General features: G+C 35.3%; 1 protein-coding gene across 10 annotated transcripts in view; it reads right to left on the bottom strand.

The window, feature by feature from the left end:
• The window catches only part of UNC80 (unc-80 homolog, NALCN channel complex subunit), a 253774-nt gene that overhangs the window by 151463 nt on the left and 78807 nt on the right, over positions 1–23504 (bottom strand). For 7 of the 10 annotated variants that reach the window (XM_055123362.1, XM_055123368.1, XM_055123366.1 and 4 more), the window contains exons 19-22: positions 20340–20554; positions 19148–19254; positions 18073–18169; positions 9907–10079 (exon numbers count right to left, since the gene is read on the bottom strand). In XM_055123362.1, the coding sequence (XP_054979337.1) occupies positions 9907–10079; positions 18073–18169; positions 19148–19254; positions 20340–20554 (592 nt within the window). The remainder of the gene's footprint in view (positions 1–9906; positions 10080–18072; positions 18170–19147; positions 19255–20339; positions 20555–23504) is intronic. The other 3 variants (XM_055123364.1, XM_055123367.1, XM_055123369.1) reach the window with 1 other exon arrangement.

The raw sequence follows: 23504 nt of genomic DNA, 5'->3' as shown, positions 1-23504 counted from the left end.
CACCAAAATGATATTTTAAGTCTTAGCTAGAAGACAAAGCAGATTAACATAGGGTACACAAAAATCAAACAGATCATATAGTTGCATATATCAAAACCTGACACATTATTAAGATGGAATTATACATCAGAAAAAAAGGCATGAACTAGTTAATAGTAGCAATATTCTTGCTGACATACTTATTTTTCATGTGAATAAAAGAAAAATTTTAAAAGAAACTTAGTTCCCTGGAGCTTGAGCAAAAGTACAGGGGTGGGGCATTTGCCTTCCCCATTGTGGACTGAGTTTGAACTATATTCCCTAAACTTGCCTATGTACCCATGTAGTAAAATGAAACACAGGAAAGATTACACAAAATTCAGTAGAGCAATGTCTTCTGGAAGGTAGGGAAATATTTAACTAGGAATACAGGGGACTTAGAGGTAGAAGGTTTTTTTTTTTTTTTAAGTTTATGGTTGTGGGGTCTATGACATTAAAGTGTTTTTCTTCAAACAAAATTCAGTTACCAAAGGAGACTAAACAAATCCTTGGACTTATCCAGAGGTTTCTTGTACTTCAAATTTACATACCCCTGGGACAAGACTTCTCCACTGAATTGATAGCCCCGGCAGTTGAAGACCTCCAGAACCCAGCCACAGCCATGCTCAAGACCACTCTCCACACATATGGACCAGCCTCACGCATGAAGGAACTGGTAGAAGAACCCAGGTGTGCAGGACCCAGGACTGAGATCTCCAAGTCTGCTCAGTTCAGGAGTGGGCCTCTTCCACCCAGATTCCCCATTTTCCAGTAGCTAGGCAGTCACATCCAGAAACTACCCATGCCCCCCCCCCCCCCGCAGCCCCAGCAATGTGTAATTTCATCAACGGCCAACATCCAGAGACTATAAGACCAAGCTCCCGAAAGTGCGGGGCTGCACATCTGATAGCCTAGTTCTACCTCTTGGAGAACGTGGCAAGCTACCGAGAGTTTATTGCCCGCATGGGGGAGAGCCTGGCAAATTCCCTGTGGCATATTCATATGCCAAATACAGTAACAATGATGGATCTCATTCCCCTGACCCTGAAGAGCCTCTAATGCGGCACCGTTTGGAAGGACGAGTAAAGAGGCTGCTAAAATCTCAGGGCTAGGATGAATGGAGACATTACTGGGCCTGCTTGAACAAATTGATAATCAATGGGGTGACAGTGATACAGTGACACAATGATGGTATTTTTAATGAAATATTACATAAAACAAAATATTTATGCAATTACATAAAATATGTAATTTATGTAATATGTAATTACATAAAATACTTCTAATATAATATTATAGGCAAACCACTAGAATTAAGGGAACAATTTTACGATATTTCGTTTTCGTTGTCATTGGTATATTTCATCTATTTTTAAGAGCCAAAAGAATACAAAATTGTTTAATGATTCATCTTGAGACCAGACAGACAGTACTGGGGTTAAGGTACTCTCCTTGCATGTGGTCAACTCTGGTTCTATTCCCAGCAAAACATATGGTTCCTCTGAGCACTGCCAGGTGTAGTCCTCCTTCCCCTTACCCAATTGCTCTTATATATTCGTATCTCCCTGAAAGATGTTAATTTGCATTTATAATCAAATGGTGTTGTGATATAAAATCCCAGTGTGAATTAGATTTGGTACAATGAGCCTGAAAGTGTAACTAACATGTTGGTGATCCAGATGTCTTATTTTCCCCAGGAGAGTTTCTGACTTTGTTTTCCTGATAGAACTGTCATCAGCAACTTCTTTCACTTTCAAAAGTGTCTTAGTTTAGATAAAATTATAGACTCGTTTCTCTTTTAAAGCTAAATAAACAAAAAATAATGAAATAATCCTGAGTTAGGTATTCACCATCCACAGACTAGAGAACTCTATGATGCCACAAATTTTCTTAGATTTATGGAACTATTGTTAAAGCAAACTGACATTGTCATTAGTGTTATTCATGCTAATAAATTAGAAAACATCATGTTGGTACATGTTATATAGTCAACTATATTTTAAAGAAATTTTAAACAACATTTTAAAGAAAATTTTAAACAACATTTTAAAGAAAGACATACTGTTTAGATGAAAATGTATAGAAAATAGAAGTATTTGAACTGTTTTTTTCCTTTTATTTGCATATCTGTTCATTACATAAAGGCAGAAATGAGACGAGATCTTTCTAACACATGTCTTTTTGAAAATTCCTTACATTTACATCTATTAAATTTACACTAAAGAGACAGATTGTAAGGAAGAACTGTTTTGAACTTAAAATTGAACCAATTATCCCATAGTACTTACAGCAATTATGGGAAGAGGATTGTTTAAAGCAAACAAACCCCTTCAAATTGCGTCAGTTTAAACATTCAAAGTCTCAGTATTTCTTTCATTTAATGACACTTTTCAATCCTGAAGAAAATTGTAAGCTTGAAAAAAATCACATAGAAATCTATAATTAAGGCAACAGAACAACTAAAACTGATCTAAAATAAAATTATATAACCAAATAAGCTGCACTTAAAAAGCAACGCAATATGCAACAAAACCAAGCAATAAAATAGATGAGAAGTGTTGGACTGAAATATGATGATGCACTAAACATAAACATTCTGCACTCCCTCCTAAATTCCATCTCATGAAATAGAAGAATCTATAACTACATCTATGTTTCTATATCTGTATTAATATCCTTCTCTATCTCTAGCTACATCTATAGATTATCTTCACCTATATCTAATTTGTATTATATAACATCAATACAGACATATTATCCACCTGTAATTATGTCTGATGCTTATATGGGCCTAATGTACACACATGTATACACATGACTAAAACAACAAATGCACTGGAAAATTTTAAATATGAGGCATTTCTATAGGACAGGAAGCAGATGTGATCAGACATTAGCACTGTAGCACTGTAGTCCCATTGTGCATCAATTTGCTCGAGTAGGCACCAGTAACGTTTCCATTGTGAGACTTGTTATTGTTTTGGGCATATCAAATATGCCATGGGTACCTTGCCAGGCTCTGCCATGTGGGCAGTATACTCTTGGTAGCTTGCTGGGCTCTCCAAGACGGACAGACAAATCAAACCCTGGTCAGCTGCATGTAAGGCAAATGCCCTACCAGCTGTGCTAGCACTCCAGTTCCTACTCAATATTAAAAAATAAATAAATAACATCCATCATGAATGAGGCATTAGGAAACTAAAGAATCCAGCTTTGAGAGTAGATAGGGGCCATGTAGAAAATCTTTATGTCCATAGATAGATAGATAGATAGATAGATAGATAGATAGATAGATAGATAGATATAGATGTGTGCTAATATATACATATATCTATGCATTAATATCTAGCCTGAGCTTCCCTCTGAACAATCTTCAAAGACTGAAGAGTGCAGAGCGGGCTGCGTGGAGGCTGGTCCCAGAAACTTACATGGAATCAGACATTACATGGAGTCAAATAGAGCGGAAGCAAAAAGCTAAAAATTCTTCTGTCAGAATACATCTGTAGCAGTTAGGGTAATCCGGAGGAGATCCTAACCCAGATAGGCAAATATTAACAACCAGCTGTGACACCTCTACAATGACATTAAACAGAATTCTTCTTTGCTGCAAGTACACACAGCATACAGAGGCCAGATGCACGGCTACACTTCCTTTCCTCTCATTCCACAGGTCACAATCCTCCCGTGATTCAGTTCCCGTACTTTTCCTTATCTGCAAAATTGTCTTTTGTTTTTAGGTTCTGTTTCTTCTATTGTTTTAATTGAATCACTGTGAAATTACACAGTTACAGAGTTGTTCATGATTGGATTTCAGTCATCCGTGCTCCAACACCCAGCCCTTCACCAGTGCACATTTCCCATCTCCACTGTTCCAATGTTTCCCTTTCCCTCTTTCCATGTCATTTCTAACAGTCTGCTCTATGGCAGATGCCTCTCTCTCTCTCTCTCTCTCTCTCTCTCTCTCTCTCTCTCTCCTTTTGGGAATTATGGTCTTCAACACAGGTACTGAAAGGTAATCACGTGTAGCCTTTTGCCTCCTTTCAGCACTCAGTTCTTTTCCAGAGTGATCATTTCTAATGAAAGTTGTAATATTGTCTTCTAGGGTGAATCATTTCCTGATGGAATTTTGTCCTTTCATATCAATAAGTTAATGAATGTGAAGGTGCCTAATGAATTACCTTTTGAGTATAATAAAGAATGGTACTGTTGTCTTCCTCCACCCTCCCTGCCACCATCATCTCCACCAACACAACCCCCAGCACCCCCGAAACTACTATCACCCCCCTCCCTTTGACTCCATTAATCCATTCTATCTGGATTCTGATGCTGGAAAACTGTGGTTCCTTCACATCTTGACTGATTCTGAGCCCTAGAATTCTGACCACTAAGCACTCGTTGGCTTTGACAAAGATCTAGGACTATTAGCTACATGTGGGTTTAATAGCCCACTTATCAAGCTTCCTGTCTACCATCACTCCTTTAGGTCCAGTCTAGATTGTTAAGGAACTGTGTTCTACCCCATGCAATTACTTCACTGCTGAACATTTGCAATGGCCAGAAAATGCTTCTTTGAGGCTTAAAAGATAATTCCTATAAGTATCAAACCTATGGTTCTCTTCCCATGGGATTTATAAAACAGAAGCTAAAGAAAGGTAAGATAAGAATCACTAGAAGGAAAGGAAAATCTAGTGGTCATAAGGTTTATTCTATAGAGCAAAATAAAATGTTTATTTAGCTCAAATTAATGGCAGCAATCAAGTCACAATCAGGAATAAAGCTTCTTAATATCTTCATGGGATCAATTAGTACTATATGTATCAGCTAAAAATAATCAAGTATGACATCACTGGATGAGAGGGAATGAAATGCCAACATCCAAGAGAGAGACTTGAAGATTATCAAAATTGTTGGGGACAAGATAGGTAGATCAAGAAGGACAAGATGAGACCTTTCAACTCAGAATGCTGGTGCCAGAGGCGGAATGTTGCCGGTGGTGCTCTATCTCTGCATTCTCTCCCAGAAGAAGCTCTCCTAGAGAAAGTCCATTACAAGAATGTTTGTCCCTATAAACTAAGGCCCTCAGATATGTAAAAGTCTAACATGGATAGGTTAAGATAATTAGGCATCTGACCAAAGAGCTTTGTTCTTCTCCTGCTGATTACTGATTCTAAGCAATTAATATTCTTTGTCTCTTTATTTATTTTTGGCTTTGGGGGTCATACCTGGAGATGCTCAGGGGTTACTCCTGGCTCTGCACTCAGGAAGTACTCCTGATGGCACTCAGGGGACCATATGGGATCTGGGGATTGAACGCAGGTTGACTGAATACAAGATGAATTCCCTACCCATTGTACTATCATTCCAGTCCCTTAAGCTATAAATATTGTACTTGGAGAAACATTGAGGTTATCAATCTATGAGGCGGTAAGCCTCCTGACTTCATGCTTTTTGTCTCTTAATTCTGTCTGTTTTCTTAATCCTTATGGCATTACTTCTTTAAGCATGTTCTCTCAGGGCTGGTCCCAGCACAAAATACCTCAATATTTCTTTTAAGGTTATCTTTATTAAAGAAGTCAGCATTCTTTTTATTCTAGTGGTATTATTTTCCAAATCGTAAATGAACTGCTTTCTTTTTGATAGCCTCATACTAACTCCATCTTGACATAGCTCGTATATTTTTCCCTTTTTCTGTTGATACCGTCACTGTCACTGTCATCCCATTGCTCATCGATTTGCTCGAGCGGGCACCAGTAACGTCTCTCATTGAAAGACTTATTGTTACTGTTTTTGGCATATTGAACATACCACGGGTAGCTTGGCAGTCTCTGCCATGGGGTGGGATACCCTCAGTAGCTTGCCAGGCTCTCCAAGAGGGGCAGAAGAATCGAACACGGGTTGGCCGAGTGCAAGGAGAATGCCCTACCACTGTGCTATAGCTCCAGCCCAATGTGTTGATGCCATATGTATTGATACCATAAATACCCAATGTATTGATACCATATGTATTAATATCATAAATTTTAAAAATATTCTAACTAAACTATCACTGTATAACTGTCATCCCGTTGCTCAATGATTTGCTTGAGCGGGCACCAGTAATGTCTCCATTGTGAGACTTGTTACTGTTTTTGGCATATCAAACTAAACTATAATTTAAAAAATATCAAAAGCTTTCTATGTAGAAACCATTGTTTTTTTTATATCACTGATAAATGTAAAATCAGTCTAGCTATTTTATTATAGATTCTGTTTTGCTAGTGATAATTTATAAAATGATACCATGATACCTTTTTGACTTCATGAATGCGTTTTGCGGGCAGGCCCTGCAATTTCAGATCCATAAGTGAAGTTTTATCTGCAGGTGAAATTCTCAAAACAATTTTCACATCTTTTATGGGGGCCAAAAAGAATCTAACCCTTCTTAATTACATATCATTAATTTGGAGAGTAAATGGATGGTATGGATATTAAAAAATTTAAATCTCTTGTATTTTCCTGTTATCAATTAATTATATGTTCATAATGTAAGGAACATAGGTGACAAATGCTTTGAAACTGGTTAAAATCAGTCATGATCTGCATATTGAGATTATATACACATGAATACATTTTTAGTGTATTAAAAGAGACTATCCAAATATTTTTATTTTACAGAGAAAGCAAATGGAATTAGAAGATTTTTCTCTAAGATTATTTTCAATACCCACTGGTTTATATCACCTTGAGCAAAGTCACCTCAGCTCTTGAGGCTCTGCGTGTCCTGTGTAGAATGGAATAAATAAAAAGCTGTTTGACAGAATCCCTGCTATGATATATATATTCCTGTGTGGGTTTCAAACTCAGGTTCTCTGAAAGAGTATGAGACTTAGAGTTTTCTAGTAAGCAAGGGAAATAAATCTGAAATTTATTTAACTGAAAGGCATCTGTACAAATGTTCATGTCCAATTGTCTTCCAATTCTAGGAGCTGCTGTGTCAATATCTTTCCCCCAGTTTCTCAACAATGAATTGAAATAATATGATGTGTCATTATAATTTTACTTAATCTTATTACAAATTTCTTACATGTCAAAAATTTTCTAAAGTACTTGTGATTGTAGGATAGAGAAAATAATGCACTTGACAGCACCTTTATGTCATATTTGTTAATCTAGTGTAAAGTATCAGGCCTAAGGTACATCAGTTCTTATTTTTGCATGTTTTAAAGCAGATTCCTCATGTTATGTCACTTTTTTTTTTTTAATGAGAGAGGCAACACAATAGAAAGATTAGACACTCTAGACAGACACTTTGCTGGTTTGATGGCCCTAACCTGTCAACTGGTCTTTCTGAAATTTAATATTTCCCTTTGAAAACACAGTTGATAAAATCAATATTAACTATTAATTTACTATTCTTAGAACACTGTCTCTAATATTTCTGAAAAATATATCACTGTACAAGTACAATCTTCTTAATAAAAGTGAAAAAAAATGACAGTTCTCCAATTGTTTGATCACATTGTTATTAACAGCTAACACCATGAAGGCATATAGGCTGAGTTCATTATTTATAAGCTGAGTTTTTTTTAATTTAATCACACAGGAAATCTGATCTATTTGATATGTACATAACTGCCACTACTCAATGGCTGTGTCCAGTCTAAAAGTACTCACTACACTAACATATCTGCTGGAGACACAATTCAACACCCTCTGTGGATGTTTGAAACTGCATACAATATGAGATATGCTGTTTTATATTGATGTATATGACAATGTTTATTTCATAAATCAAGTGAAGCAGAATAAATAATGAAATATGTCAGCTACAATAAAGAGTACTAAAAGCGCTAAACGTTAATTTACTGTGACCCGTCTCTCAAAATATCTTATTATAGTAGTATTTTTATAGCATAGTTAACCTTGAGTAACTGAAGCCATATAAAATAAACTATAAATCACTGGAATCCCACTGTACTCTGGGAAGAATCTAGGACTGTTCCACTTACTATTATGACTTTTCCTATCACCATTATTCCAAGACTTTCATCTGTTTTTGTTCCCTAATCAAACACTGCTACTTCATCAAATTAAAACCATATAGTACTGCCCATTTATACTTTGCACCACAACCAAAACCATATAGTATTTTTTGTATTTTATACCATATCTACTATTCTAATAATTTCAAATATAATACTCACAAAATAATAATTAGTAGATATTAATGCAGAATAAATGCTGTTACTGCGCCCACTTGAATAAATCAATGAACAATGGAATGACAGTGATACAGTGAAATGCTGTTACTACTGCTAAGCTATTTGTCAAACATCAAATTTCCTTTTATTATTAACTTTTTTTACCTACTTATTTGAAACTTTTTCTTTTGGATTAGATTAAGATGTGCTTAAGTAACATGGAAGACACACAGGTCAGTGGGCTTTTACCAAACTTATCAGGTTAATTATCATTTTTCCAACTAGGAAACATGGGGCTGGCTCCATGTCTTATCAATTAAATGCTTGTTTTTGCTCTCAGAATGTTTAAATTCTACCATGCCCAGTTACATTGAATACCTGTACTGTTTACATTTTACTTAAAGCAAAATGGACATTAAACTTTTAGAATTAAATATCATAAATCAATGGGCATTGAAATTTGGGGCATACATTTTTGCAAAGGCTATATTCAGGAATGGGTAACTGGCTAAAGACATAATGATAGTGCAGTTCACCATTTACAGTGATGACAGTGACATCTGGATTCCAGGCGTAAAGTCACATACTTTGCTGTCACCTAAGATCTGCAGATGTCACAGAAAAATACCATAATTTGCATGATGAGGTTTGGATGATTTCTAAGGTAATGTGAGTGGCCAGTGGTAATGCATATGTGTCATAAAACCTGGGAAAAATATATAGCTATAGACATACTTACAGTCTTTGTTGCACCAGGTGTCTATTTTATTTTTTCTTTTTCAAAAGTGACAATAAAAGACTTTATCTCTTGATATTTAATAGCATTTTAACCCAAAATTTAAAAGCATATGAAGTTTATTAAAATGAGAAGGAAAATGCTGAGAACCATCAGGCTATTAAAAATTTACATCTGGATCCAGCTTACCTGACACAAATCACTTCCAAATGAAATTAATTTTATGAATTTCTTTATAATTAATAAATAACTCAGGAGGTTTAAAGAACTAATATACAGCAGGAGTATCACTAACAATACTATATGTACTAATAATATAATCTTCAGTGTTCTACTTTATTGTATAGTTACTGTTTTAGATAATGTAATGAGGCATTTCAATCAGATAGCAATCACAATTAATTCCCAGAACAGCCTTCAGATGTATGTATAGTTGTATTGTTCATTTTATAGAGGCTTAGAAAATAAATGTCAGGTCAATTTTGATGTAGGTTATCTTATTTTAGAACCTGCACACTATTTTATGAACTCATACTATAGCTTCTATTTCATAGAATATATTCATATATTTCCTTTTTCCTTTTCCTTTTTCTTCTTTCTTTGGTTTTGTGACCACAGCTGGAGATGCTCAGGACTTTCCTTGTTCTGTACTCAATGATTTTCCTGGCAGGTCTTAGGGGACCATGTGGTGTGCCAAGGATTGAAGTCCAGTCAGCTGTGTGCAAGGCTTTTACTCCAGCCTTCCTTTCTCCCCCACCCTTCTAATCCCCCCTCCTCCCCTCCCATCTGTTGCCCCCATTCTTTTTCTTTGCTCACTACCCTTTTCCTTCCTTTTTGCTATTAATGTTTAAAAACAACAGCAAGCCAAACATAACTACACGGTTAGAGTTAGATCAGGTATTGATACTTCCCTTCACTGACAGTAGTAATTGGAATGGGCAATGGGAAGGGAAAATTCTTTCGACAACTCACAAGATCCAGTGCAGCTGCCAGGATGGATGCATCAGGAATTGTCCCCGGCTCACAGCAATTCAACAGAAATTGAAAGCGCTTCATGCCTTGTCGAATTGCCCCAAGATTGACAACATTTTTGCTTTTTCCACCATCTTGGTTGGAAGACAGATGGTCATCAAAAGTATGGCAACCTGTAAAGGATTTCCATGGTGGAGGAATAAAGGAGAAAAAGTGTCATGGATTATATATTTTGAAAGAGCTGCAGTTATACAATGCTTTTTCTTTAGTGTCAGTTGAAAACTTTCTTCCCAACTCCAATCCCTCCTCCTCCAGTGTTTCAATCCAATATCCCCTGACATTTGGGCATCTGGTGACACATGGTACATGCAAATACAGGGTTTTACGTAAGTGTTCAAAGTAAAGGGTCTGATCATTTTGTGATCAGCTTTCCTCTCCAACACTGGTAAAAGTTCTTGGAACATTTATAATAGTTCTTCCTATCACCAACCACCAGACTGGCTTAATGGAGATGTAATCATTGTGTAATATGTGTTACATAAACTACTTAGAAGGACAATATCTTGATAACTCAAGCTACAATGCAAATAATCACTGAGTACTGGGAGGTTTTAAAGACTTTAGATTCTGACTGCTTGAATTATTCAAATTATCCAAAGTATCTGGGATGTGTTTTAATTTCATCTAAACTTTTAGAGCAAGAATTTCTTAAGGTGAAACTTTAAAATTTTGTGCTTTGTAAAGTCTCTAAGATAATAACTGAGAGACAGCCGGACCCTATGCTCTGGTCAGCAGTTTGGGATCCCATTAATCCATCACCCATTATTTCTTTATATGATTGACAACAAAAAGGAATTCATCAGGAAATTATTTAAATACAGAGTATCAGGACCCATCACTAACAAATTAGAGACCTTAGAATTGTGAGTTCTGTAAATATATACATTAAATTTATTATATTAATTTATAATTTATAATATTAATTATAATATGTATTACTATATTAATGCATCTAATCTAAGGTCTGCACATTTAGGGAGTATAATACAAAGTATCATTTTAAAAGTTTATGGTGGATACACTTTATGAACTCAAATGTCATCTCATCTCTATTTATTTATTTGGTTTTTGGGACGATGCCTGACAGTATTCAGGGGTCAGTCCAAGAAATTGATAAGTTCAGGGATAGAATCCAAGTCAGTTGTTACAAGGCAAGCATTTTACCTGTTGTACTCTCTTTGCCCCTAAATGTCATGTCTCCTTCATAGTTTCTACTGTGTTTTAATTTTCTTAAAATTATGCTTAGACTCAATGTGATTTTCAAAACCTTACCACCTCCTTTTCAAGATTCTGAGGGTTCCTACAATACCTAAGAACATAATCCTCTGTAGTACAATAACTAAATTGCATTGTGGCTTAATATGTGGAGTTACCAACTCCTAACCCTCACTGAAAAGACACAAATCTGCCTTTAAAAAGGCTTTCTCATCTCTTTCTGCAATAATAACCTTGTTCCTAACACCCTTGCTACCTGCTGACCAAACACAGAGGTGGATTGTATACATCTGGCTCTCAGTTGAGGTGCCCTGCACTCAAATGTATCACAAATGGCAGTTGTGGGCTGTGCACAGACAAATTTGCCTTGCTTAAGAAGCATTAATATTTAAGAATTTTGTAACTAAAAACAAATCCAGAGTTAGAGTTATCCTTAAAACAACTTATATTTGTGATAGTTATGAAATTCACTAGATATGTTTACAATTACAAACACCAGGGAGGATATTTACAGTTATCAGCCCCGATATACCTGGAGAATGTCACACACAGAAATATCAACCACCATCTCCACTAGCAGAAAAAAATAGACACTTGGCTCATAGAGAACAAATCATTAAGAACTAGGTAGCATAGAATGACTGTACTCATTTTTATAATATAAAGTAACATAATGGGAGACTAACACCCAAGGATAGTGGAGATAAGGGCCAGGGGGATTGCTCCATGGCTTGGAAGCCAGCCTCACATGCTAGGGGAAAAAGAAGCTGGAATAGAGAAGGGACAATGAAGTAAATGATGCTTGGAGGGCTCGCTCGGGATGGGAGATATGTGCTGAAAGTAGACTATGGACCGAACATATGGACACTTAGTAACTGTATTGCAAACCATAACACCCAAAATGAGAGTGAGAGTAAAAGGAAATGTGCCTGCCATAGAGGCAGGGGGAGGGAGTGGTGGGAGGGAGGGATACTGGGAACATTGGTGGTAGAGAATGGGTACTGGCGGAGGGATGGGTACTCAGTCATTGTATGACTCAGTCATTGTATGACTGAAACATAATCACAAAAGTTTGTAAGTCTGAAAAAAAAATTTAAAAAGAAGAAGAGTTAGGGGCTAGGATCCATTGGTATAAAAATAACTACCAATTCCTGATTTGCAACCTACAATATGTGTCAAAATCATACTAAAAATGTATATGTAGGTGTTAAGAGACATTTGATTTTAAAACACATGAAAAAGATTGACGAAGCAAAAATAAATTTTTTAAATTGGTGTTGTCGATGAGTTATGGATTTTAAACTCTATTGAATAATTCTCTTTAATTTTTATCTATTTTTCAGTTTTCATAAATGCAAACTGCCTCGGAATTTGGTTAAATATTATTATAAAATTTCCTGTATTTTTTCCTTAAGGGTATATTTCTTTCTCAGATACAAATATTCCATATTCAAATTTTCCATATTTAACACCTTCAGTTTTTTTTAGTTGCTGAAGCATATTTTGCATTAAATGCAAAAGGAAGTAGCACAAGAAGGATCTCATAATGGAAAAAATTATAAAGAGAAACTCTCAAATGGAATAAAGAAGGCATGGCCAAAAGCTACAAATATTTCCTAGACAACCTTGACTTTAGACAGCTGCCTTGCGAAACACTGTTCTGTTTATTCGCTGAGCATTGACAAAGCCACCAAATACTTCTTATAATTTTTTTAGTTCTATTAATACTGTCCTTCAACAGTTACGTGTATCAGAGAAAATCATACACTGAAAGAGCATGGCATTAGTCCCTTAAACTTTGAGTTTAATATAGGCCCTAAACTCAACAACTCAATAAACTCAGTTGGTGTCACTATGAAACTTTCACATAGAACTCCAAAGAGATAGTCAGGAACAACAAAATTGCTAAGGATAGATCTATAGGGAAGGAAGAGAGTAACACTCATCTGAGTCCCTCAGAGCTCCAGCGGGGGCAATCCTGAAGTCTAAAGAGTCACCCTCAAACTGCAACAGACATAATGGGGAAATAGCATAATGCCATACCAAGCTTACTGAGTCAAGATAGTACCCAGGAAGGCTAGACTAATATTAACCAGTCATTAATTTCTTAGATAAAGGCTTTAGAGTGTTGTCCTCAACAACACTCTACGTGTTGTTGAGGTTAATGAGCTCACAGAAATAATGTAATGGGTATAAGAAAGCGTGATGTCAGAAATGAGATAACACAAAACTAAAAAAGTTTTGTAGGTGAAATAAAGAACTCAGTGGAAGCAGAGTAATAGCAGCTGGGGATAAAATCAGTGTGCTTCAAACTGGAATGTGAAAAACTAGAAAACAGCAGAATATGGAAAAGAGTCTCAAAATGAATGAATAGCACATGAAGTAATTATAGTATAAATCAATTAAAGACAAACAACCTAAGAATTCTTGTAATCCTGAGAAACAGGAAAGTGATTTCAATGAAGAATTATCAAAGAAAAATATATCGTTGAAGAGTTTCCAGAGTTGAGAAGTGCATGTACCTGATTCAAGGATTCAAGGGATTGAAGGGTCCTAGACAAAACAACCTCCTCCCCAAATAAATGCTACAGACATCATAATCTGGGTAACAAAAGTCAAAACTATCATATTAAAAATGGTAAGATGAAAGAAATAAACTACATACATAGGATCTTCTTTATGATTCATAGTAAATTAGTCAACGAGACTCTATAGGCTAGAAGACAATAGGGGAATGTAGTAAAAAAAAAAATTAAAACACTTCATCAAAAATACTCTACCCAGCTAGACTATCATAGCTTTATGGATAAACAACATCTTAGGAACTTAGCAGCCTTCAAATCAACTTTGGGAAAAACATTAAATGGGTTCACTTAAGACAAGACAAACTTTAAAACCATGCAAAACTTCTACAAAATCATGGCAAAAAACTTCTTTATGTTAATATTGTTCAACGACTTAAGCTCACTAATCAAGAGACAAAGAGTGGAAGAATGGGAACTGGAACAATAATAGTACAGTGGATAATGTATTTGCCTTGCACATGGTTGACCAGGGTTCAATCCTGGCATCCCATATAGTCTTCCCAGCTCTGCTGGGGAGATCCCTAAGAACAGAACCAGAAGCAGCCCTGAGCACTGCTGGGTGTAGCCTCCAAAGAAACAAAAAAACAAACAAAAAGAGTGACTGGATAGATCAGTGAACTGAACCCAATTTCCTGCTGCCTACAAGAGACACACATTTGAATAGTCAGGAAAATCATAGGTTCAAAGTCTAGAAAATATTTCAGACAAACAATTCTCTTAAAATGGCCAGAGTGGTCATACCTATATTGAAGCCTATGTTGTCATCAACATAGGTTTCAATTTTTTAAAATGTTATAAGGGACAGAGAGGGTCATTCCTTAATGATCAAGAGATGTAAAAGATTCACACTTGTAAACATTCACCTTAAAGAATTAACACTCCTAAATATTTGTATACCTAATGAGAAACCATAAAGACATTTAAACAACTGCTAAGAGACCTAGAGAAAGCTATGGATAGCAAGACAATAATACTTGGAGCCTTCAACACCACTTAACCACCTTTATATAGATCAACTAGGCTAAAACTCAACAAGCACACTATATATATTACATATATATATAGTCTATACAATATACACTATATATATAATACACATATGTGTTTGGTGGAGAGGGGTATGCAGTGGCACACCCAGTGCTGCCCAGGGCTTGCTCCTGGGTTTGTGTTCAGGGATCACTCCTGGTGGGCTTGAGGAACCATATTGGGTTCCTGGGCTTGAACCCAGGTCAATTATGTGCAAGGCAACCACTGTACCATCTGTATTATTGCCCCAGCCCTACAAACACCATCTCTGAAGGAAGAAATTGAAAAGATGGGCACAGCGCACACACACATATGTATATATATATATATATATATATTTCTTCAAAGTCAAATACACATTCTTCAAAGCATATGGTGCATTTACCAAGATAGATCACATCCTGGGTAACGAAACATTTCTACAAAATCAAAAAGAAATTGCATTATTATCCTCCTATCCTCTCAGACCATGATGTGCAGGAAAAATTAAAACTAATAACAAACAGAAATGAGGAAAAAACTCAAACACTTGGAAATTTAGTAACTCACTACTGACCAGCCAGTAAATTAAAGAGTAAATAAAATTATTTATGGAAACAAACAAGAATAAAGACATGTGTTATCAGAACATATTCATGACAACAAAAGTGGTGTTAAGGGGAAAGTTCATAGCAATGCAAGCTCTGATTATGAATAATAACAATATGTTAGGTGGTGATAGCCTCAAATTTATAATACAGCTAATGTAAATAGACAGGGTAGATGATTATTAAACTTGTTCTTATTTAATAAATTTATTAATAATATTTGACAATATAGGTAAATACTAATGACACATATTTCATGCTATTTTCAATATTTATTTGATAACTATTTATAATATCTAAAATCAATTTATCAATTACTACTTGAGAAACTACCATTTTTTTTTTTTTGGTACAGTGCCTGAGATTGAGCCCACGGTCTTATACATGGAAGGCAAATGCTCTGACACTGAGCTACATCCCTGACCTCAATAAACAACATATTTTTTATAGAAAGAACTTCATATAACAATCAGTTGAAGAGTATAAGTAAAGTAATCAAAACATTAGTATTCAAAACAATCTCTGTTAGCAAGAACCTATATTCTCTGCTTCAAAGAATTATACATATTACAGTTAAGAAGACTGGCAGAATCCTATGAGCCCAGACTGTAAAGACTACTTCACCAGCATAGCAAAATTTTTTTTGAAAGTAAAATTTCTATGAATCTATAGAGTATACAGAATCATTACAGTATAATATTTATTACCACTTCTGAGTACTTAATATATACCAACTATATGAGATGTTTTATAATGTATTTTTATATTCCTGCAATGTAATTATAAAATGTATACCTAAAGGTGATAAAGTTAAATGCATCAGATCATCCTGAGAGTGTGTGAGATATAGACAGAGAAGAGGAGAAGAGAAAGAGGGAAATTTAAAAGTAAATGATAAAGAGAGAAGGGACAGATTAGTAGCTCAGTCTATTGGAAATAGAAATGCAACAGAAAAATAGGATTCCAACCTGACCTGATAATCATGTCTATGCCCTTGTCTCTAATTTATATCACATCTATAAAATATAATACCTATTATATTATGCTGAAAAGGTTTCAATTTTTATAATCTCTTGAGGTTGTGATTAAGCAAGAAAATAATAATAGTGAATAAGTCAATATCTTACATGTTTCATCTATTGGTTATCTTAGTGAAGCCAGCTGTCAAATATACCTTGCTGCAATTCTCTTTAGTAATACCAAAGAAAAAACACTTTACCACATATTGATATTATAATGTCTTTTTGTTGAGGTGATATAATATATTAATTAATTTGAGCATAAATAACCCCCAAGCAAGTTCAGGAGTGATCCCTGAGCACAGCGTCAGTACTCACCCCTGAGAAGTGCTGGATATGGTCATACCAAAATGTTCTACATCACTTATTATTAGGATAACATAAATTACAATGGCCAAAAGTGAGTAATCAAACTAAATGCCCATCAACAGATGACTGGATAAAGAAGATATAGTATGTATTATAAACAAGAGGATGTTATTGTGCTATTTTAAAAAGTGTTTTTTGGGACAAAATAAGTAGAATTTGAGATGATTATAAGTGTAAAGGAAGTGAAAAGCAATTACTGGATGACTTCACCAATACGTAGAATATGAGTCAGTAAAGCAAGTGAATTGGCAAAATCAGTGAAAATAACTCCTAAACACAGTGAAAACCATGGTTATTGTTAAAATAATGAAGCAAGAGGAGTGGAATGAATGAAGACTGGTATCTTTCTGGGGCTGGGATGGCACTGAAACTTTGATGGTGAGGGTGGTGACAACTACATAGAGGAAGCTATCCCTCAAAAATTCCATAATTTTAAAAGCCATCAAAGTTCATTAAGTCCATTAAAGGAAAAACAAAGAGAGCATTTACTGGACAGTATGCAAAACTAGCATTATATACATTAAGAGTGTGTGTGAGAGACTGTGTGTCACTACAGATGTCATAATTCAGACCTATGAACTAAACATAAGTACATCTTACATTTTTCAGAATGTAAGAGAAGACATTATTACTATTTTTTTTTTTGCTTCTTGGGTCACATCTGGTGATGCACAGGGGTTACTCCTGGCTTTGCACTTAGAAATTACTCCCGGTATTGCACAGGGGACCATATGGGATGCCAGGAATTGAACCCATGTAGGCTGCATTCAAGACAAATGCCCTACCCACTGTATTATAGCTCTGACCCCAAGACAAGACTTTCAAACAATAAAAACTACATTGTTCTGGAGCAGATGGCTCTGTAAAGTAATGAACTATCTCTTAGTAGAAGTGCTTAGCAGGTGACTGGCCACCTGTCAGGGATATAATATACAGAATTCCTAAGTAGCAAGGTGGATAAAAGCAACTATAGGTTTTTTAAAACTCTCAGATTGTAATAAAGGATAGCAGTAGAAGGGGCTACTTCTTACATTTCTATATAAACTCAGGGCCTACTAGGAAATAAAAATATTAGGTTCCCATAAATGTCAGTTGAAGGAAATTGATAACTAATAGAGAAATGTATATAGTAGTACAAAACAGATAAGAAAGAAGTGACAATCAATGGAAGCAGAAAATAAATGATTTCATCTACCAAATTTTTGTTTTGTGTGATGCGCTCTGAAAACAACCTGTTCTAGAAAAAGTCTGATAGTCAAAGTTAGATTACAAAATTGATGTGATACTTAGGCTGCAGCAACTTACCAAGTCGCTTAAAGAAATTCTCCTCATCATCTCTTCCATTTTCCATTCCACTCCCTGGTCCACCTTCGGAAAGCTTCACATTACTGGTGAATTTGACCTGCAGAAAAGAAAAACGGAAAGTAAAAAATAAAATTCAAAAGCAATTCTTCATGTTTACATTAATCCTTGCTTTGAAAAATAAGTTGCTTTGGGCAATTATACTCAACATTTTCAAAGCAAACTAAGGAAAGTCCTCATAAACTGCCAAATTTCTATTCAATTAAATTTTTAGTAAAAATAACAAAGGAAGAATTGTATCTTCTAAATATCTTATAGTGTTGGTACTTTTTGTATAATTGCAAAATGACATTTTAAAACAGAAAAATTGGTTTCGGTTTTAATGAAATTCAAAGAACAATATAAGTAGATAATTTGTTATCTACATATTAACATAACTCATATGCTAAAAATTACAGTGACTAGACCATAAATCAATATGAAAAATTTACAAAGAACTGAGAATAATAAAATTTTCTAAATCTCATATTATTACAATGTTTAACAACATTATGGAGAAGCACTTCTAAGAAAAGTTGTCCTGACTTTTCTTTTTTATCCTTTTCGGTAGAATGATACAGAAGATATAAAAAGCAATGGAAGGAGGATAAATCACATGGTTAAGGACTAGGTATAACAGAAATTTCCATGGAATTAATGAATATCTGGTTTGGACATAGAGAAATCAGAAATTTTCATGTTTTAAAATCTGAAAGTAGTTTGGAAAAATACTTACATAATGCTCAATACTGCAATATAATTTTATGTAGCATAACTTTATGTCAAATTGCTCTGATATAATTTTATGTGACATTACATCTGTTTAAAATTAAATTTCTTTTCCTTTCTACAATCGTTTTCAGTGACTGACATCTTAGTTTCCATTGTTCATTTAAGTTTCTTAAATATTTTTTAACTTGACGATGTCCTTCAACTCCTCCTTATTTGCCTTCTCCAGATGTTTATTAACGTTTCTTCATCCTGACACTTTCCTATCAGCTACTCCAATATGTTTTTACGTAAGTATTGTCCTGTTTACCTTGGAGCTTTGCCTGATGAAGGACAGGCGGTCCACAGAGCTGATGTCCAGGAGGTCCTCCACGCCATCTGCCAGGCCCGAGAGGGAGGACCGTTTCAGCCAGCTTCCTATTTAATAATTTTTTTAAAAAATAGACCATTATAGCAGTTTCTCCCAAATGAAATAAATAGAAATGTCAGCATGTGCCCAACAAGCAATGAAAATTACATGGTTTGATGTAAATAGAAGTAAAAACAAATTGTATTTTGGTGTACATTCCTTTGAATGAAAGTGTTCAGAATTGATGCATAAAATTACATGACTCTGAATAGAATTATAATCCATCCCGTATCCATGGAAATAATTACATTTCCGAGTAAGTGCTGTAGAACTGACCTCCTAAATCTCTCTCAAGTCTATTTCTCTCTGATTACATCGTTAGATGTCAGTTTTACCTACCATTACTTATGCCTCAACTACCAAGCAATTTTCTATCTGGTCTCCCTTATTCACTCTTGCTCCCTTAATGTTTTCTATGTTAGAAAAAATTTAACTGCTTGGGTTATTAGCTTGTTCAGCATCCCACCTAGGCTATGCAGGACTGCATAGAAGAGAGACCCAGCTGACCTGTCATGCGCACATGCTCTGGTCTCCATCACTCTATCATAATCAAGCAACTACACTTCTCCCATCGAGGTTCTTTCAGTTTCCTTCTTCCTCATATATCTGCACATTTCATTGCTACCAACTGGTGTGCTCTTCCTTTTCTTTCCCTTAAGTGTTTTATAGATTTCAGTGTCATTTCTGCTAGGAAGCCTTCCATGGTGCCTGCTTCTTCCTTCGTTTAGATCAGATCTCATTATTATTCTATTTCCACTACACTCAGTTGTTTGATTATCTGCTTTAGTAGCTACTATTTCTACTAAAATAGAAGTTCAGCTTAGGCAAGTGCTGTGCAATTTTGATCACCTTTGTTCTCTGATGCTTATTCACATTGTGTTTGCATGTGGTAATGCATACCCTAGGTGTTGGAGAAAGAATTTTTGAAAAAAAAAAAGGAATGAATGGATGATAGATGAATGCAGTCAGCTATGCCTTAAACCTTGAAAGCTTTCTCTTTCTCTACTCTACCATGCATTGCTCTGGTTTTGATTGTGATTGATTGGAGGACATGGCCAGTAAAGAGAGAATCTCTAAATAAAAACAAACATACTTTTACCTATAGGGAGTTTAAGCTTCTTCCGAAGGGAAATTCTACGGGATCGTGAGCGGGCACGCCGGTCAGAGGTGGTCCCTGAATGGGCAGTTGTGCATTCTGAAGTGTCTTGCTCAGATTGGCTGCTGGTATCACTTGCTGCACTCTGAGATTTGAACATTTTGCGCCAGAAATCTTTTCGCCCTAGGTTGCCTCCTTGCATCTGTTCATCGCTGAAAGCAAGCAGTGGATGGGATTAAAAGTCTAACAACACATGGGAAATCTCCGTAAAGTTTTTCTACTTCCTGTCAATGACATTTAGGTAAATCATGCAGGATGGGCTTTAGTGGGCTGGGATTTGGCAAGAGTAGGAGTGAAAGGATAAACCAAGGATTACTTCCTGAGCTCTTCATGGAGACAGTCATGTTTCAGCTGTCAAATGAAGCTGATTGCTTTTTTTTTCAACCTTTTTATGAGCACTAAATATTATTGCAGGTATTATTCTAGGATGTGAGTCACAGTAGCTAAAGCACTTAGCATGTCAGTAAATATTTAACTACTTTTTTAAACTTCCAGAGGCACTGTAGTACCTTATCCTGTTTCCTACCTCCACTGCAGCTTAGTATAAATTATGGCACTAAATATATTCAGGAAAAATGATTGAATGATTTAATAGATAAAATGATAAAATAATTCTCAGGCAATTTATTGTTTTACAATTATTTACTTAATTTTCAGAATATTGATTAGTTCTTCTAAACTCAAAGAAACATAAGATATGTTTAAAAGTGAAAAAAAGAGACCAACTTAATAGGGAAAAATTGTGTATCTCCATATGGATTCTTGAATAGATCATTCCACAAGAGGAAAAAGGCAAGAGATCAACTATATGCAACATTTAATCTACTGAGGAATAATAGTTTTTTTAAAATGTATTTGAAATGAGATTCCTATTTTCATTTATTAAATTGGAAAAAATTACAAAGGAAAATAAGTAAATGGTTACTTTCCCACTATGATGAGATAGGATAATAAAAATTTTTAAAGTCAATTGATAATATGTTTGTTATTTTAGATTTAATTTTTATCTGTGGCAAAGAAATCCAGTTTAAAAAGTCATCCCAAAGAAATGACAGAACAGACCAAATGCAATAAATATAAGAATATCTAATGCTCACTGAAGTATAATGGATAGACATGAAAATTTTAAAGCAATTTAATTGACACACTCCAGGAAGCAATTCAAAAAAGATAGGACACTCAAACGTGGGCATACTCTGCAGTTACTAAAATCTTGTTTTATGAGATTATTGATATTAGATATACTTGTGATATATTGCAAAGGTATAAGGTAGTAATTGGATGATTTAAACAGGGTAACGGCTAATTTTTTTAAGGTTCATGTGTGAGCATGTTAGTGTGTTGAAATGCTCACATGTTCAAAAGTGCTCCCACTGTATTATGTAAAAAGTTTCCAGCTGTCATGTCTAGTTAATGCTGATTAGTTTTGTTTTGTTTTTGGACCACACCCAGAGATGATCAGGGGTTACTTCTGACTCTGCACTCATGAATCACTCCTGGTAGTGTTCAAAGGAGCATATGGCATGCTGGGGATTGGATCTGAGTCAGCTGTGTGCAAGACAAACACCTACCTCATCCTTTGCACTATCACACTGGCCCCCAATGCTGCTCTAGTTTTAAAACTGCCTTTCTTCCCTATGTTTTCTGTTTTCCACATTCATCTACTTGAGCAGCATTTATTATTTTAGTAATTGGTAGAGAAAAGATTATAGAATATGTTCTATTAACATGATGCAATTTGTGGGGTTTTCACATATTAATTTACTAACAAATTTTGGAGGAGAACAGAAAATTCGACAGTACTTGTAAAATAAAAGCTGTGGCAATATTTTATTCTTTAAAATATTATGAGCGTGGATCCCAGAGACTCAGAAACAAATCTCAGAATCCAGTGGCTTTCGGCAGAAATGCATCCGGACTCCACCTTAGGTTGCCAGCCCCAGGCCACCCCAGGTCGGAAAGGTGCCCATCCATTGCCTGTTTCCCCTGGCAGCTCAGGGCCCACCATCTTCCAGAGACCAATGGGAAGCCAGGTAGGGGCCTACAGTGATGAGAAACAAGGGGCTTCATGGGATGCGGGTAGAGCTGATCCTTTCTTCCCCTGCCCCAATGAGACCCTGAGTTGCTACCAATGGACGGGCCTCAATAAGATGCTTAAGCCATGATCTCAGAGACAAATCTTGGAATCCAGTGGCTTTTGGCAGAAATCCTTCCACACTTAATTATTAAAATTTCAGAATTCCAAATTTCAGAAATCCAAATAACATAACATCATATGCTACTTATAATCAGCAATAGAAAACAAATAGTCTAATGTTGCCTTTTTGGCAGATCTTACTTTGGGAGAATGTGAATGTATGGCTACTTGGTCTGAGTAGGAAAATATCCAAGGGAGCATTAATTAACTTACCAGCTATCTCAGTCAGATGTTTTAGCTGATATGTTCATTGAGTACAGTTGATTTCTATCAATGAACATCAGAGAAACTTGTATATAAAATTTCTTTTAGTATGATATAGTTAAAGTGACTTTTATTTAAGAAGGAGATAGGCAGGAATAGAAGGGGAGAGGAAGAAAGAAAAAGAAATAATGGAAAACTTGGAACCATCCACCCACCTTTCATCAGAGTTTAAAAAGAGATACTACTGGCATACTCAATCCCTTGAATCAGTGAGGAGTTCCATATCTGACATTCTATTACATTGTTCCAAAAAAAAAGTTCTTATATAAGAGCATGTTAAAACTATGTAACTTCAGGTTCAAGGGGAAAAACAGACACATGCTAAATGCTAAGAAATCAAGTGGTTTGCAGAATGTGGAAGAGACTAATTTGCTCTTTAGAACATGTAATCACATGATGATCAATTTTTTAAAAATTTAACTGACTAGGTTAGCTCGACTGACGTTATTTTTGAGGAATAAGTTTTCTCCTGTTTTGGGACAAACTTAGAGTGTGAAAACTTCTTAACTAATCTTATGGATATGTATCAACAGTAATTTGCCATTCGTATTAATTTTTTTAGCTTATTTTTGGATTTTTGTTATACCCCTAAAAATGTTCTTATGGGAAAAGTTAGAATTAGGTTTTGAGGAAGGAAGCAT

This window comes from Sorex araneus, chromosome X (genome assembly GCF_027595985.1).
Source record: "Sorex araneus isolate mSorAra2 chromosome X, mSorAra2.pri, whole genome shotgun sequence".
Lineage (NCBI taxonomy): Eukaryota > Metazoa > Chordata > Mammalia > Eulipotyphla > Soricidae > Sorex > Sorex araneus.
This window is presented reverse-complemented; position numbering and strand designations above follow the sequence as displayed.